The sequence below is a fragment of the Gopherus flavomarginatus genome, chromosome 10 (genome assembly GCF_025201925.1).
Source record: "Gopherus flavomarginatus isolate rGopFla2 chromosome 10, rGopFla2.mat.asm, whole genome shotgun sequence".
NCBI lineage: Eukaryota > Metazoa > Chordata > Testudines > Testudinidae > Gopherus > Gopherus flavomarginatus.
In genome coordinates this window covers 58790306-58808195 of record NC_066626.1, presented here as the reverse complement: position 1 = coordinate 58808195, position 17890 = coordinate 58790306, and the positions used below count along the sequence as shown (strand labels likewise).

The 17890-nt window shown below is 41.6% G+C and overlaps 1 protein-coding gene and 1 long non-coding RNA gene across 5 annotated transcripts in view; one reads left to right on the top strand and one right to left on the bottom strand.

Annotated features, from left to right (window-relative positions):
- ZEB2 (zinc finger E-box binding homeobox 2) overlaps positions 1 to 14218 on the bottom strand; it is a 128031-nt gene extending 113813 nt beyond the window's left edge. For 2 of the 4 annotated variants that reach the window (XM_050969175.1, XM_050969179.1), the window contains exons 1-2: positions 14127 to 14218; positions 11709 to 11846 (exon numbers count right to left, since the gene is read on the bottom strand). In XM_050969175.1, coding sequence (XP_050825132.1) covers positions 11709 to 11781 — 73 coding nt within the window. In that variant the 5' untranslated portion in view covers positions 11782 to 11846; positions 14127 to 14218. Of the gene's footprint in view, positions 1 to 11708; positions 11847 to 11972; positions 12090 to 14126 lie in introns of those variants that run through there. The other 2 variants (XM_050969177.1, XM_050969178.1) reach the window with 2 other exon arrangements.
- On the top strand, positions 13514 to 14473 carry LOC127058911 (uncharacterized). Its single transcript, XR_007776489.1, has 3 exons — positions 13514 to 13734; positions 14147 to 14288; positions 14393 to 14473. It is a non-coding gene; the product is annotated as an uncharacterized LOC127058911 (long non-coding RNA).
- The last annotated feature ends 3417 nt before the right edge of the window (positions 14474 to 17890 follow it).

The window sequence follows — 17890 nt, the reverse complement described above, 5'->3', positions numbered from 1 at the left end:
GAGATTGCTGAGACTGGTTGAAGCCAGCCTGTCTCTGCATTTATCACTCTGTCCCAGAGGAGGTGTTTGTTCGACATCGCAGTTTGACAGCACAAAAACACTGTGGCCAGAAGCCCTATCAAAGAACCCACTGACACATATCATTTGTAGTCTGGATTTCACAGGGCCTGGCTACCTCACACTTTACATGCACAAGTGTAAAACTCCACACGTTTCGAAGTGTTCCAGGGTCATCTGAAACTTTCTTTTCATATTAGTACTGTAAATGTGGCTCCGAGATTCCCCCCTCCCCGCCCCGAGCTGCCAGGAACGTGCTTTGAAGGCCACACACACTTTGCAATTAATTTGCTTTTAAACTCCGCACCTAACAGAAGCGGAGAGGAGAATAAGGAAAGAACTGAAATTTCCGCAGCTGATCCCACCCTTCCTCCTCAGTCACACCGCTCGGTCTCGGATTGATCGAGACCAGTTAAGCATGGGCCATTAACACTGGCATGTAAGCTATTGGGGCGCATGCAAACCTCCCGTGCGATGCACCCCACCAAGCAGAGGCTGGGATAAAAGCTTACCTCCTCTGAGCCCGGGGAGAGTACGGTGCGTGTCGAGACAGGGGGCGTTAGAACAGAAAGGTAATGTCTGTGACCCGGGGGGTGGTTTATTTTATGATCCGAGTTCCCAAGGCCCCAGCTGTCCTGTGTTTAGGCTCCAGCGTCTAAACACGTTCTCACAGCACCAATCCGGCTAGAAATGGGAGTTTCGAAACCAGTTTTCGGCCTAGGTACCTCCCTGCATCACCCCCCAGTGGGGAAAGTAGTGCTGCAAGGGGCTCCGACCCCAATGGAGACTAACAGGCCCGGTCCTGCTGTGACAAAACTTTCATCGACTGACTGCAATGGCTAAAATGCTAAACCACGTCAATACAGTTATACTTAAGCAAATGATTAGAGCCCAGCTCTGTATCACATTAACAAATGACTCTTGGCAGAGTCATTTGAAATGACTAGCATATTGGCTGGACCATTTGAAGTGGATGAAATGTATCCACGAGTTGGGGCGGGTGGGCCCCGTACAAACCTTAGCTGCTATGATCTAGATGCTTAGATGTTGATCTGTTATTGATTCTTTCTCTTGCCTGTGACCTTGCGAGCAGTGCTGTCCCACCCAACAATCAAACGTGGAAAGAACAGTGTGCTCCTATCGCCGTGAGAGGCTGAAGAGTACAGAACTGCTGGCTGTGACTAAGGAGAGAGAGACGGTGTACAAAATACCGCCTGTCACCACTGCCAGAAAATACAGCACAAGCCTCCCACGAAAGACATACGCCAGGTGGGAGCACACAAAGAGCACCTGGAGTCACTGGCTCTGGTGGCAGAACAGCCCACGCGACGAGTCTTTTCCCCTTGCCTGACGCGATGACGTTATGTACCCCTCTGATGCAGCAATAAGGGAGTAAAGGAGTCTTCTAAACTTCCCAAATACGGTTTAATTGCTCTTTCGCAATGATACGCACATCTCAGCTCGGCTTCGGGAGCGAACTTCGAAGCTGTGAGGTTCCAGCAGTTAAGGGGTGTGTGTATGTGTGTGTGTGTGAGAGAGAGAGAGAGAGAGAGACAGATCTGGTAAAATGTCGTTTCGGGGGCCCTCCCCTTGTGAAACCCACATTCTTAGAGACCACAGAAAGCTAAGTGTAGAAAAGATAGATGTGTGTGGGGGAGAGTCCAGAGTGCTCAGTTGCACAGCTTTCCAGGATTTATAGACGTGTCTCTGTCAATAATTTATTTAAATACCTTTGTCTTCTCATCATAGGGAAAAGCTGTTCTGGCCCAAAGCCATCCTCTGAACACATCGCTACTTCAATCTATGGGGAGGCTCGGCTCGACTCTTCACAGCTAGACACGGAACCCAAACACCTTGTGAACTTTGGACAAATTAGGATGAAGCTTCGGAGCTGGGTCTGACCTTTGAAACCAGGGGCCTCATCTCGAACCTAACTCACAGCCAGGTGACAAGCATTTCTGCCTCGTGTTGCCTTACAAAGCTACAGCACTCCAGGCTCCTCCCGTGCAAAGCAAGTTCAGAACACTAATATCCAAATCTGTAAACAATCCTACATCACCGTGATAATTACATTCCTGCAGTCCGCACGGACAGATGTAAAGATAGGAGCTGCCTTGAGTTTCTACTTGGAACATTTGCTTAAACTGAGCTCCTCGACCTATTCCTCTTGTCACTCCTTAAACCTATTCCTCTTCCCTTCCTCCTCCTACACTTTAGCTTTTAGAAGCAACATCAACTCTCAGTTTACCCCACTGGATTCACTGGCAACATACGTGTTTGTGATTAGTGGCTATGTCCTGCTTGTATCTTTACTACGTGCCGGAGGAGGCACTGCTCGCTTCTCTTCTTGTATCTGTATCTATCCTAACTTTCCTGTGAAAGGCCCGAAAAATATGCAAAGCTTGCACTGCTGCTGAGAAAGAGGACAAAGTTTAACTTCTCTGTTGGCAGTCACGAAATAACTCCTAGTAGTTTTCTAGCGAAAGATCTGATTTGCTGAATTTTGTCCTTTGATTTCTGTTTGTATGTTATTGCTACTGCTAAGGTTGTTGCCAACCTCAATTAGATCACAAATGAGATCAGTTTAATTCATCTCCCAAACTGTGACCTGACCATGGTCTGAAAGTATTCAAAAAAGCATTTTAAGCCTTCCTTTGATTTCTAAAGGAATACTGCATGCTTGGTCATTCATACAAATAACATAAAACGTAATTATGGGATGATTTGGCAGATGATATTGCTGCCAAACTACACTCCATGCCAGATACTGTAATGCTGCTGCTGCCCTGGGATTTGAGTGCACAGTGCCCTTTTATAAGGCTGGAGTTAGTGTGTGTGTGTGTGTGTGTGTGTTATACTGAGGTATTTTAATGGAATTTGGGAGGAAGGCTGCAATAGCAATGAGTGCACATGCACATCAAAACCCACACTTAAAAACTGCTGTATCACCTAGACGGGATGTGGATCTGCACTATCAAATCACCAGAAGGCTGTGACAAAGGGAGCTTGCAGCTTAACACACGGGTAACAACATAGCAAACACCTTTAATTCTGTCATGTCTCATACCCTTTGCTTTCTCACACATTTGTGGCTGCTCTAACATTGACACCTACACTTTTTGAAAACTAAATAAGGCAATCTTATTTAAACTAAAAAAGCAACACCTGAAAAAGTTATTCTTATGCCCAGCAAAAAATAACCCATTATTAACTCCTTCCTGGCATAACTGGGGTACCTTGGTAGGGCAATTAAATGGGGCCGCCTTACAAGGTGAAAGTGTAGTTTCAACTGGTTATATGCTTTGAAAACCTTGCAGGTTTCCTCAGAGATGAGATATCAGACCTCGACTCTTACAGGTTTGCAAGTTTATAGTGTCTTTTTTTTTTAAAGAAAAGACTATTTTACTTTTCAAGACAGATTCCTAAATTCATCTAAATCACCCTAAAGATTTATTATGAGTGCCTGCAAGTTTTCCAAGTTTTTTTTTTGAAGTTTAACAAACATTTTTTTTTATCCTCAAAATGCGCTAAGGATTTTTTTTCAGGTTGATTTGTTATAACTCTGTCGCCATTCATAAATCTGATTGGAGCCACAGCTCAGCCCAAATGATTCAGTTATAAATTAGAAAACTATGTTGTTGGTTGACTAGCTTCAATGGTCTAAAAAATGTCAGGCTTTCATTCCTTTCTTTCTGTTATGCAAACCGCTATATGAACAATCATAACTTGGAACTTCCAAAGAAAGTTCCCCAGGGAACACAAGTCTTAGCTGATGAGTACAAGTGTATAGCACACAAAGAGTTAAACAGTTTTCCAGCGTTACTGGGTAGGTTAATATCACAGCTGCCTGGTAAAGCATTATCCCAGCACCTCACTTAACAAAAGCCTCCTTTTGCAAACAGACTCCTACTTTCCCCCAAGTATCCAAAGGTGTTTACTGAAGTAAATCTGCCTAAATCCTCCATTGCTTGGGTCATGGGGGTAGGCAGGAGGGGTGGAAGGTGTAGAGATAATCTCTTTTTGTAAATTCTGTAAATCTTCTGGGAAAAAATCAGGAATCTGTGTCACATGCTTCTTTTCAACTGCTAACATCTCGGTTAGTGTGCTCCTTAGGAGTGAAATCTGCCATAGCAGCTATAGGAAAATAAAACATCCCTTCCCGCTTCAGATTGTTCAAACTGTTCTCTCTCAAAGTTGCTTTAGCACATTTAATCTATTTGCTGATTGGGGAAAAAAACTGTTAGTATCTTAAAAGCGGGTTCTGAAAAAATGACAGGTTGGTAGGCAGGAGATAGTATAGTTGAAAACTTGTCACTTAAGATTTCTGCACTACCCTGGTTATTCTAACACAAGCAACTGCATATTACTTTTTACGTGTGGCAAATGGACGCAAACAATACAGGAAATTTTGACAGGTCTGACTGAAAGGGCTTAAATACTTCTCAGTAAGCAGGATACAGTTATAAATAAACCTTCCCTTGGTGAGAAAAAAATGAATATAACCAAAACCTCAACAAATTTTTAATACTGTCTTGCTAAGAAACGCAGAGTGGCTTCTGGAAAACAAACAGACAAGAAATCTGGGGGAAAATATGGAGGTGGCTGTGAATACAAGAAACACGAGAAAACTTGGCTAACGAAACTTACACAAATGTAACCTTTCCCCCTTTACAGTTTCGTGATCTTATTGGGGTGGGGAGGTTGGTTGTTTCTGGATTGTTATTATTTTCCTCTGGCCAGCAAATGTGACATATTGCCAGGCGCAAAACTGGGAAAGCTTTTTTCTTCCCAAAGAGATGCCCCTTTTCTCCTGTGGAAGGAAAGAAACACGCCAGCCCAACTCATCCCATCACTAACAAATATTTTTTGTCCAAAGGACATTTCCTTCACTGCTGTCTTTTCATCTGCGTGGACCACATTCCCTTCACTTCCACTCCCCAAGGTCATGGCGAGTAAACAATAATAGTAATTAAAACAAAATAATAGGCAGCAGTCAAGAGCCGAGAGTACACACACCTGACCCTAACTATAACAGACTTCTCCGAGTAGAATTTGATCCCTCTCTGACACTTTTTACCTCAAGTGTTAGTGCGAGTGGCCATGAATAGCTCAGGCATGCCATCTTGTAACACTATCTGCCTGTCAGAAGAGCCAAGGCTGGGTAGAGCAGGATCTATATAAGGCTTGTAACTAGGGGAAGCCCAACAAACAGCTACAAACACCTAAGTTATTTTACTCAGCCTCCACCCTTCTGCTTCCCCCCCCCCTTCTCACTCTCTTTTTTTTTTCTTTTCATCTTGGCTTTCTGTTGCAGAATGCAAATGTAGCCTGCCGGCGGTGAATGGGCTGAATTGTGATTAAGAAGAAGAAGAGCTCCTTTCTTTGTTCTCCCCTCAGGGGATGTTTACTGGGAGAGACACAGCGGATCAGATATGAAAGGCATTCAGGTCAGCATTGATGTGAGCGAAAGTGAAATCATACCTAAGGCATTCAAAAGACCGCCGTGTCAGGGGTTCAGCTAACGGTGCATCTACTGTGTGTGTCTTCCCTGTTAGGGAGAAAAAAAATCTTTCCACAAACAGGCCAAAAAAAAAAAAAAAAAAAGGAGAGAGAATTTTTAATTGCAACAAAATTATAAAAAGTTTTGTCCCCCCTGGCGATTAGATGCCACAGGAGTTAGGGTTATCTTCCCTTATGGACCATGGTCTAAATAGGTTAACTGTAGCACTTGGGATCAACATTTTTAGGGGGGAAAGGGACCAGGTCTGAAATGTGAAACCTTTATTTCCCAGGTGAATCCATATGTACTATATGTGGCTATATTACACATATAATTTATCTGATTCAATAAGATGTGAGGTTTATTTATTTATACATGAAATTGTAGACAGATGCAAGCACTTCTCGCTTCCCTCAGAAGGAACTTAAATGATAAAGACAGTGTGGCATATAAAAACAGTACAGCACACCTTAAAAAGTAATCTTTTATTGACTTTGGAACTCCTAGGAATACTCTGCTCAAAGCTTACAGCATAAGAAGACTGTAACCAAAGACATAGGAAGTTGGCACACAGCTATTTAAGTTAAAAATGCTTCAAGGAATGTCTAATCATCATCATATTTTTTCATTAAAAATGCTTGATGAAGAAATATTTGGATCTTACTTTTTAAAGTTTATACTTCCCACAGCCTAAATATTCTTTCAATAGATTTTCCAAGTGGTTAGCTGACGCTGTTGGCATAAACAGAGATAAGTAAATATATAGGGGAAAAAATCACAAATTACAGTTAAGCATACAAAGAGTTAAGAGGTGGCTGCGTTTAAAGATGCTGAAAGCAAAATGAAAATCACACATCATGTAAAAAAGACTAAAAAATAAGCAACAGGACTAGATGTAGTCGGGTTTCAATAACCATCCTCTCTGATTTTTTTTACACCTTTAGAATCTTAGTTAAAATATATAATTTGCCTAATGTTAATATCTGCTTTAATAGTGACATTTAATTCTGAAATATTTTCAACTAGTGTTTCTGCATCCCAGATTTCTCTCCTTTTTCTCTATACTCTAAAAAGACAACTAAAGAGCAATCAAAAAGGTGTCTGACTTGGCTATTCAGACAATTGCACCCTTGTGGGAATGCTGGAATGAATGGTACAGTGGACACCCCAGCACTATTGACGTTATAAACATGTAAATGAAACACATTAGGGCAGACAATCAATTGTCTGTGAGCACTGCAAACCTGCACTCCCTTTCTATGTGACAGGCACAAAATAGTGTCTACCTTGGGAAGCCATGGTCTTGGTAAAAAGGACAAAGAGTTCTCTTTCTCAGAGGAGAAAATGCACCTTAAAAGCATTGGGATAATGCAGATGCCAAAAACTGTTGTGAGGCGAAGAATTTCCTATTTCTTGGAATGAATGTGGTGCTGTTGTAAAAGAATCAACACTCTTCTTTCCACTTTAAGGGTAGACAGTTTTCTTAGAGAATATTCTCAGTATGGTTTTATAGCTTGTTTTTCAATCTTCCATATATTTTATTTACCTTGGACAGTTTACCGTATATATTTATTTAACAATTAACTTTCAATGCTGTTCATTTTTTAAAAAAAATATCGATTTTATGGTAATTAATTCTTTAGTTTATTTCATTTTATTTTAAAAGATTTTTTAAAAGTTTATCTGTAGATCAGGTGCAATAGCTAAAGAGGCTTGTGGCAAAACCAGTAACAGTAAGTAAAGAATTACTGGAAATGGCATATGCTATTCAACAGTGGCATTCAACAATATCCAAATTCACTCGTTTTTAACCCAAACTCAAAATAAAATCAATAGCTCAGATAACAGCCTCCTCTGCTCCACGTCAAAACTTGTCAAAACTGTATAGCGAGATATACTTAGATATTCATTGCATCTTGGTCACTTGCATTTAGTAAATAATATTTTTTAAATAAACCTATAGCCAGGTACCTTTTGAGGTAGTGAGATATTCTCCCAATGATCTCATCAACTTCAAAATCTACTACTTGCAACGGATTTTCACACTTGTAAAGAGAACTCGGAAAAGAAACGTTCCCAGTTGACCGCTATAACTTGTGCCACCTGAAATTTACTAGGGAGCACTCTTGTATCTGAGACTCTAGTTATTTCCAAACTTCACCCATCAGGCAAAACAAGCCCCACTTCTCATTACTCAGAGATTCTAGCTAGATTTTGTTCTTTTTAAAGAGTGAAGTGAATTCGAATTTTCCCTCTTGCCCAGCATCTCTAGAAAGAGGTGGGTGGATGTCTTTTTGGTTAAGGTTCTTAAAGGGGATAATTGTGTCTGCTTGTTTGGTCTGTATTCCCTTTCGGATCAGACGCTTTGGAAGCACTGAACGTTCTCCCTCTTCTTTACAACTGGGAGCGAGATGGCAAGAAATCAGAGAGACATGTCTACTGAAACTTGGGAGAAAATTAGACCAAACTTTTCTTTTCGCCTCTTCCTCCCCCCAAACATTGTTGCTTTTAAAGGGGACAACTCAACTCCCAATTCATGCCATTCCAGAGAGATCTGTTCTAAGGAATTGTGTTTGTACCTAGTCATCTCTCCCTGAGAAGGAGAAAGAGGGAAGGATGAGAAACCAATCCCTTTCCCTTTATTTCTAAGGCTCTGAGTGCAGCAGGAAGAGAGAACGAAGCAGCATCTCCAGTGAGACCGCTCCAGCTACAAACAGGGGCAACACCAACAGCAAACGCCAAACTTTGTAAGTTTCAAACGTTGCAGCAGCTTGGCTCTCAGTCTGAGAGCGATCACTCGGAAAGTGGGGAGGAAATGCAGAGTGGGGAGAAAAAAGAAGGGGGCTTCGGGTTTTCTCTCCTTCAGTGAAAGTGTTACAAAGTGAGTCAGGCGACTGAAAATCATCTGACTGAACTTTCCTGAAACCGACACACATTCCTGGGCTGCGGGCTCTTCTGATTTCCCCACCTTCCACCCTCTTACTCCTGTTCCCCTCTCTTTAGACTTTTCTCGCTAACATTTTTTTATCCTGGGGATGGTTCCCCCCATGACCATTTATTTTAATATGACCTCTCCCACCCTCTCCACACACACACACTCACACTCTTCCCTGACACTGCCCTACTGCATCACTCTCCTCTCCAGCTCTGGTCAGTTCCGTTATCTTGTAAAATCCTGAGGGTTTTTTTTTTCTTTCTACCCTATTTAGCTTTGTAGGAATTTTATCCAGCATCGTTTTCTAATCCTAAGTCCTGACCATCCTTACTCACACCCACACACAGAGCATATAACGCATTTAGGTACTACTTGGTTTCTTCTATTTTTATCCCCTTTATCATTTCTATTTGGTTACATTTATATCACTCTAGTTTCATAGATGCCCATCTATTTTTGCAGCTTTTAAAAAATGTAATGCTATTGCCTTTCCAAGGAATTTCTATATGATTTCGATAAGCATCATCATAGTGTTATCAGAAAAGACACAAGCTCAGAAGTGACATCTTTTCCATGAATCCAGGAGAGAAGAAAAATCCACTCAGTTCAGATAAATCCTGGGCAATCCCCAAAGGAAAAGGCATTGGATACGTGCTTGTCGAGAGACAAAATGGAAAAAAAAAAAAAAAAAAAAAAAGAAAAAAAAAAAAAAAAAAAAAAGGTCTACCTGCTTCTCAAAACCAGAACATTTCTGACTCAGAAATGAATGAAAGAAGCAGACTGTGGAACACAGGGGAAAAAAAAAACACGGGGAAAACAAACAAGAATAAAATAAAATAAAAATGCATTGGTTGGAGCAAGACAGGGAAGGGAGAAGTTAGACCTTCCTGCCACCAATGAACACACTTTAAAGGAAGTTTGCAGGATCAGTTACCTTAAAAATCGCAATTAAACTTTCTACTCCCAACTCTCCTGCTTTTCTTAAGTTATTGCACCCCACGAAAACACATTTTCCATGGAGCAAGGGAATATCTGTCAGTCCGGTCCATATGTGTTACTAAAGACTTGTGTGCAATATCTGCGTGTACACGTTACATTCATTATCTCTCCCACATACATAACCATAGAGCTTTTAGGAAATCGTTTGTACATTTTTGCTGATCAAATTGTTTTGCGAAAACATGAAACACATCGGTACACACACTCATCACAGAACATGTGAGGATGTTTAATGCTCTAAACTAATAATGTTGTATGAAGAGACCCGAGAAGGCTAAACCAACAGACAGGACATTCTTTAGTGCAAAAGAGCACTTCTGGATGCCCCGCTTTAAACCTAATTCTCTTTCCTCTCAAAAATGACTGTTTAACATAAGAAAAAAAAGGCTACTTGACACAAAGCTTTTGTTATTCAGTAGATCAGCAATGTGCTTTAGATACTTGTAAGGGGAAAAAAACCCCACAACAGACATTGATTTTAGAAAATCAATAACCAACATTTAATAAAAAGAACAGAGGAAACACAAGAGAGGAGAAGGAAACATTACGTGTAATTTTAATGTCTCCTAAATTACCGAGCGATGAGGGGAAGGGGAGGTCTCCTGTGTGAGGACCACCTTAAATAATGACAGACACAGGAGTAAAGGCGGGGGATGTGTATGGGGTGGGGGGGAGAGACTTTAAAAAAGATAACAAGGAACGGATCATTGGGAAGCTGCTTGGAATATATTATTTTAGTTGGTTTTTTTTTGTAATACTAAGCCAAGCAAATAGATCAAAGACAACACAAAGGGTAACATAAAGAACAGTTTCTGACTAAAATTCCTCTATCACTCCCCCATATGGCTCGACACCTCCACCACAACAAGAAAAAGACACACACACACACACACACTCGCAACCTAGAGAGAGGAAGGGGGCGGGAGGGGGGAGAGAAAGGATCATTTGTTTCTAATCAACATTCTCTTGTCTTTGTGTTTTTTCTCCTTCCACCCCCACTCCACCTCTCCACTTAAATGAAGTAGCTCAGCTATAAGGAAATAGGTTCAGGTTCACACAAATATCTTCATTCCTCCTGATCTCTAGAGGAAAGTTGTTGAAAGTGGGGCTGAGATGTCCATTCAGGGGCTCCAGGGTGGCTGGGGGAGGGGGCAGACTTCCAAACCAACGAAGAAAAGAAGAAACTAGGGAGGGACAGAGACCCACACCAGGGAAGAGCTGCCAAATGTGAGATCAGACCAGAACACCCCGTCCCATTGAACCCAACCTCTCAGTCGCCTGCAGAGACCAGGGGAGAGGGTAACTATGGGCAATTGGGCAGCAAACTCATTCTTTTCTTAATGATTAAGGAGAAGGAACTTTCATTTTCGAGTCTGTAACAATTTTTAAAAAGTAAATAACTCCCTGCCAATGTGGCTTAGGATTCTCACGGTGCCTTTTTCCCAGGGAATATGGTTTTTCCGTGGTTCCCCCTCCCTTTAATGGAACTATTGAAAATACCTCTCCGCCTCCTCTCGTCTCTCTCTTCCCCCTGACACTAGAGTCCATGGCTTAGGTGGTTCTGCCAACATGAAAACTGGCCGGAAAGTGGCTTTGGTCTGTGTGAGACTTACATGTCTGGGAAGTAATTCTGCCACTGCAGGCAGCGGTCAAAGGGGAAAAAAGCAGGAGAGAGAGACTCCAGCGGGTCCTGGGGGGCTGTGAGAAGCCAGGCGCAAGAGACACAGAGCCCAGGACCGTTAGATCGAGCAGGGACCCAGGCAAGAAACTTTCAGCCTTTCTAAGCCACACAGTCTGCATGGGGCTATCGCTCATTCTCTGGCTTTTCTTTCCAAACCGCCCAGTGATTCTGCAGAACTCAAACTATAGAAGCCCAAGATCTGGGACTCTGCCCACTTGCTCGGACTTCTCCAAAGCTGTCCGGGGGGGGGGCCGGGGGGTAAGGGGGATCAGGAGCGCTCGGTTAGACTGGGACTGCGCCCGGAGAAAAGAGCTGGGATCCTCCGGCTTCTTTGACACTCACTTTCCCTGGGACTCCCTTGAACTCTCTCTCCCCTCCAGAGATATACAACAGGCGGATCTCTCCTCCGGCACATAGAAAGCGATCGCCAGCAAACCCCGGGCTGCTGCGGTTGCTGCTGGGTGGTATTTTCTCCCCCTCTCCCTCTATCTCTCTAGTGGAGTCTAAAGGAAAAGTTTGATTCGGGGTTTTCTTACCGTTTTTCCTTCTTGGATTGGCTTGTTTTCGCCTCTTATACCTGGGGCCATCCGCCATGATCTGCTGCTTCATTGATAAGAGTGGATCAGATGGCAGTTCGCATGGACTCGACTCCCTGATTCAGCAGCACGCAGACTCTATGTAACAACCAAACACAGCAACAATGTGGGCATTGGTATATCCCATTTAAATGCAGGGCGCCAAAGGGAACCCAAATATTCCCCCAAAAAGGAACCCATCCACACATACACACAAAGACTTGCCGTGCTGGGGGAGGTCGGAGCAGAGATTAAATTGACCCCCTTCCTTCCCAGCCGGCCAGGTTTTTATTTATTTTTTGTATTGCACAGCAAAGGAGATCAGAGAGACAAGAATTACATCTTCAAAATGAGTCATAACTCATGACCGTATGAGGGAATGCACAGGCTCGTACAGTAGGCTGTTTGACTCAATGCGAGGCGGACCATTTCCTCCTAAAAGTACTTTAGTCTGACATTGCAACTTGTTCTCCCAAGAAATGTTATCTTTGCCTTTATTTGTATTTCTGTTAGCGCACAGAGCTTGCTCGCTCTCCCCCTCCCCTGTGGGGTAAGGCGCAGGATTGAGACCTCACTTCTACCCCCTCCCCCCCAACAATGAGAAGTGTATTATAAACCTCTGACACCTTTTTAGTCGGTTTGACAATATTCATTGTAGGGTTTCCCCCTGCTCATTAAACAAAGCTTCAGCCCGTCTTCCGCCCCCCCGCATGAGAAAAGAAACAGAAATCAAAACTACTGCTGTCAGTGTTTTCAAGCTTTCTAAATGATCATATCCTTTTCGACTTGTAAACTTTCGTACCTATATCTGTCTACACATGCAGGCTTTATTTGAGACTGAATCTGTCAAAACTGGAGTGAGGAAGCGCTTGGTTTGCTTGATACAAGGTTCCTAAACCTAAGTCTATCTTGAAGAAGATGCTGTAGCTTTAAAGATGCTTTGACTTGAGGATTAGTTTAAACAGGGGGCTATAAAAGATGTAACAGATGCAAACTGTAAAACAAGGACAATTAACCCTTGCTCTTCTGAACAAAATCTACCCTAGCCTCAGCATCTATTGTCTACTCCTCTGCTATAAAGCTTTACACAAAACCGAGAAGCTGATGACCTGTCTCAACACATTTTGTAACAAAGTAGATTTAGTTATGATTTTTCCATTTTAACTTTAGTAGCGATTTATATCAGGATGGATCAGTTAAGAGTGCTGCTCTCTTGCGTCTTATTTGCTCTGAATTCGCCTTTCTTAGGCTTTTGTTTATAAAACAGGATTGCTTTAAAAATCCATGTGCAGGTAAGTGTATGTGAATATGCAGATTGTTTGTCCAAGGTCAGTATGTTTACTCGTAGACTACAGCAAATGAATCCATGTTGAGAAAGTAAACTGGTAGTTTTATGGGCATGGATGCATGTGTGTGGGAGAGGGAGAGATTGAGAGAATACGTGCAAAAACTTTATATTTGCTGGTTATTTCTTGCTCTGCATCTTGTAATCTCTACATCATCATTACAGACCAAGCACAGGATATATGAAAGTAGGTAGGAGACAAACAAATTCATAAAAGCCCGGACCTGTGAGGCTTCTTCGACAATTGGCGTATTAATGCAAAACGACCAATGGCGAATTGTTTTAAATGTATTTCAATATCTGCCCTGCTCCTTAGCATTAACAAGAAAAGTTGCCAATAATTTTCAATCTTGGGTTCTTGAGAACGGTTTTCTTCCCAGCTGGATTGACTATTTTTTGTAAACGACTTTTAAGTTCCAGTCACTACTTTCACTTCTTTCTTTGGGATCCCAGAACCTGAGGTGTTACTTCACCCAGCCTCACAAAATAAAATAAAGAAATGAAACTTACTAGGCAGACAAAACAGCAAACTTTCAGTCTGGGGAAACACATCTTTGCTGGGACTTCTAAAAGCAGGCTGGAGCTAAAATACTGTACAACCGTGCTTCTTGTGCATGCACAGTGCGTGCAAATCACTAACAGGTACATGCAAACTTTAAGATGATCCTATGTGAATCTTAAAATACAAGAGCAGTGAGGTTGTTTGAAAGAATGGATTATTTTCCTTGCACTAAAACTTTTACTGTCATAATTGCAAAAGACACCTTTACTACCTGGCTGGACAGGTACGGGGTGTGTGTGGGGGGGTGAATAACAGCAGAGAACGGTTCGCCATAAAAGAACCAACCCCTCCTGAAACTGGTGCCAAGTGACTACATTTCAGTTCAAAATGAGGTTTCTCAACTATAAACAAGCTGAATAAGCCACCAGACTCGAAATAAAAAAAAAAGAAAAGAAAAAGGGGGAAAATAAGACGGTGCAGAGCAAAGGGGGGGGAGACAAGAAAGAAAGAAATATTTAAATTCAGAACCTACCTGCGAAGTCTTGTTTGTAGTTTTGGCCAGAAATGCTGAGAAGAAAAAGCATGAAGAAGCCGCGAAGTGGAGGAGAAAAGGTGAAGAGAGATGCAGCTCCTGGAGAATTTGTAAAAAGCCTTGCAAAGAGTTGTCGGAAGGACCGTTATTCCTGCTGGGCAGGTTAGGACTGATCTCTTTCTGCCACTCCAGGAAACACAAACCTGGGGACGGACTGACGTGTTACGCCTCTTCTAATGACATTTTTTTCTTTTTCTTTTCTGTAGGAGAGAGAGGAGAGACCCTGAAACACACGCCACCTATCTTTGTGGGGAGGGATAATTGAAGAGCACCAAACGTGAGCATCATGTGGAAACGTGATCGCCAAGTTTCTCTCTGGGAAAGGATCTGGGATAGATTATACCTTGAAGTCTCCGCAAACGCTTTAGTGGAAGAAATGAAATTCCACCTCCCTCTCTCTCTGTCTCCCTCCTCCCTCTCTCCGACCCTCGCTCCCTTTCCTCCCTCCTCCCTCCCTCCCCCCCCCCCCCCCCCGCAACCATCAAGTCTTTGGCATCATTATCCTCTTCACTAAATCCTACTGGATACACGGCGGAAAACGGTGAACACCATTCACAGAACTGGATAACTCAAAGGAACTGAAAGTTAAAGGGAGCGATCCTGTGTGTCTTTCAATCAAGAGCCCTACTTCTTTTTATAGAGATAGCTCTAATGGCCAGATTCTGCAGGCACATTCACTTGGGTAGCTTTGTCAGCCTGGGTTCTAGCAGGAAAATCTCTTTCTCCTTCTCAGTCCCCCTTCCACCCCTTACCCCCTTCTTTCAGATCAACAAGCCATAGCTCAAAATTATGGGTAGAAACTAAACTCTGTATTTGAATTGGAAAAAAAGGCACCTAGTTGACTTGTGATCATTTTGTTGTTGAGGTTTGTTGTTGTTTCGAGGTTCAACAATCTTATTTGAATTGTCTGTTATATCTAGTGAAAAACGTGAGATTTGACATTCTTTCTGTTTTGTTCCCAGATATACTCATGGGGCGAAATGGCTCTTTTTCTGTCTCTCTTCCCTTTTTGGGGGGAAGGAGGTAGCTAGCAAGAGTGACTGGGTGAGTGGCACTGAACTTGTGGGGATAACAAGTTTAACAGTTTTTAAAATAGGAAAATAATAATAATAATAATCATAATTATACTAATAATATTAAAAACCAGACTCCACCTTTGCACTGAAGGGATTGGTTATGCAAATCTGGAAGGGGTTTCCTGGCAAATGCAGCTTTCTACTGTATGGTTAATTAAATCATCACTCAAAAGCTTTCCAATGTGACGCTTCTGTCGTAATCCAATCAGGGTACGTAGGTCCTAAACAAGAAAGATATTTTCCACATCTGGAAGTCAGCAATTTAGCAAGTACTGCACATTATTAACCAATTCAGAGCCCACTTCCCAGGGGGATTTTTTTTTGAAGTTTAAGTGTTGTTAACCAATGCTCTGCTGTTTTGTTAATCAAAAAGCTGGTTTGCACTGCACATAATTAGAAACTAATATAGAAGTAACTAAAGACAGCCAAATTCGGTCAGCAAAGGCGTTTATCTGAAGAGGGGGAAAAAAATCTCTGAGCCTTGATCAATTCATGCCCAGCTCTTCACAGAACCCACATACGATTCCTTCTCTGGAAGAGCTTTACATAATCTCAATGTAAAGATGAACTTCAAATCCTGCATGTTTGTATGATCTTTCTGAAGGTAAACGTGGAGCTGCCCAAGGGGCTGTATTAGCGGGCTCCGTATGAATTTCCCTTCTTTGACAGAGTTAAATCTATTACTGCACTTCTCCCCCGCCCCTCGAAGTAAACTGAAACAAATGGTACACTGATCCGACACTATACTTTTACTTACATTAAGCTAAGATAAACTGCTCTTGAACTGTGCATTGAATGTGTGCCTAAAGCAAGAATTGTAATGCTTGCAATAGTCACTAGCAATTGCATTCAAAAATGCTCCTATCAGAGCACACCTTTCTGATGATTAAACATTGCAAAGAAAGAAAAATCAAACGTGCATTTGCAAATCATCGCTTCCTCAGAGATCTGATGAATATTTTTACCTGTTAATAAAGGTACTCTCGGATTTAAAAATCGAATCTGAATGCACTGCGCTGGAAATCGCCCGATCACACAATTTTGGGGGCAATAGGGAAGACTGAACAGTTGGTTACAGTATAGAATTTGGACACATCTGGGGACTGTAACTGTCAATGCAACTAATGAATATAAACTGGGTGTTATTAGAAACCTGAGATGTCTTTAGTGTAGGCAGATTTTAGAGCAACAACCACAAAATCTTTTTTTTAACAGTTCCAGATAAAATCCTCAGCTCACTGAGTTTGTTTTTCTGCTGCTTCTCTGTTATCACTCACCGAGTAAAGATCTGACAACCTTCCATAAATGGACATTACTAGCCTACCCGAGCAGGTACCAATTCAAACCACCAACTCAAGTCTCTACCAGGTGGGGTATCGAGGCGAAATTAAGATTTAAAATGTTGGTAACACTAGTATAAATGACCTAAGGAAATAGCTAATGAAACAGTTGTCGGTGTGTATCTTATATAAGGCTCTCGTATAAATATTAAAGAGCAGGTTTCTTAAGAGCTGCCAGTTATATTTTTAAATTGAATTGTTTTAAATTAATACATGATGAACTGATAACAATGAGCTCTGCAATTATGCCTGCGAGAGCAAAGGCTCTATTGCCCTTTCCTGGGGTGAACTGGGTTAGTTGTGCTAAAACTTTTAGCATAACTATTGATTAAATGTCAAAACTATTTTGCTGGAGGATTATGATCTATCTATCTCTAGATATAACTATAGATATATAGAAGCAGAGATGCACTGATACAGACGAGAGTGATGATATCTTAATGAAATATGTGGCATAGTGCAAATATCCTGAAATCAGATTCAAAGTATTATTAATTTGAATTAGATCCTCTCAGATCCATAAAACACTGACTATAAATCAAGGGCACTCTGCTAATTCCTTAAAGAGTCAAACTGAATTTAGATGCATATGTTAAAAAAAAAAGTGAATGCCAATTACTGAGTGGTCCAATTTCCAGTCTCTCGCGTCCTATATGGAAAACAAGTTCTTAAAATAAATTAATCCTATTACAAACGTCTTACATATTATTCCTAAAATTCCAGATTATAAAATGAGAGGGTGGGTACATGGATTAAAAGAAGCTCCACTTTAACCTGCAATAATGCTGCGATCGATGTTTTATCATATTATATCTACACACACACACACACACACACACACACACACACACACACACACACACACACACACACACACACACACACACGATCGATGTTTTATCATATTATATCTATCTACAGAGAGAGAGAGAGAGAGAGAGAGAGAGAGAGGCAAAACAGACCGAGTGGCTACATTCATGGGCTTTAGGGAACACTTTTGTATTGTCGGATAATCTCTGGTCATAATTTTGTAGACTCTCCTCTACCGCTCAATCTGACAGTTTCTGTAACTCTTAAAGCACCCCCAGCACACAAGTATCAAAGAGATAAAATGCTCTGATCTTCTCATGATTGGCATAACATTCAAGTCTTTATTAGACATTCTTTTAAATTTATCGTATAGGAGGCTGCTTTTTTTTTTATTTTGGCCACAAGACTTAAACATGTAACAATCAGTTAAATCCTTCTGAGAAGGAATTTAGCCTTAATCCAGGCGATGATTTCCTGC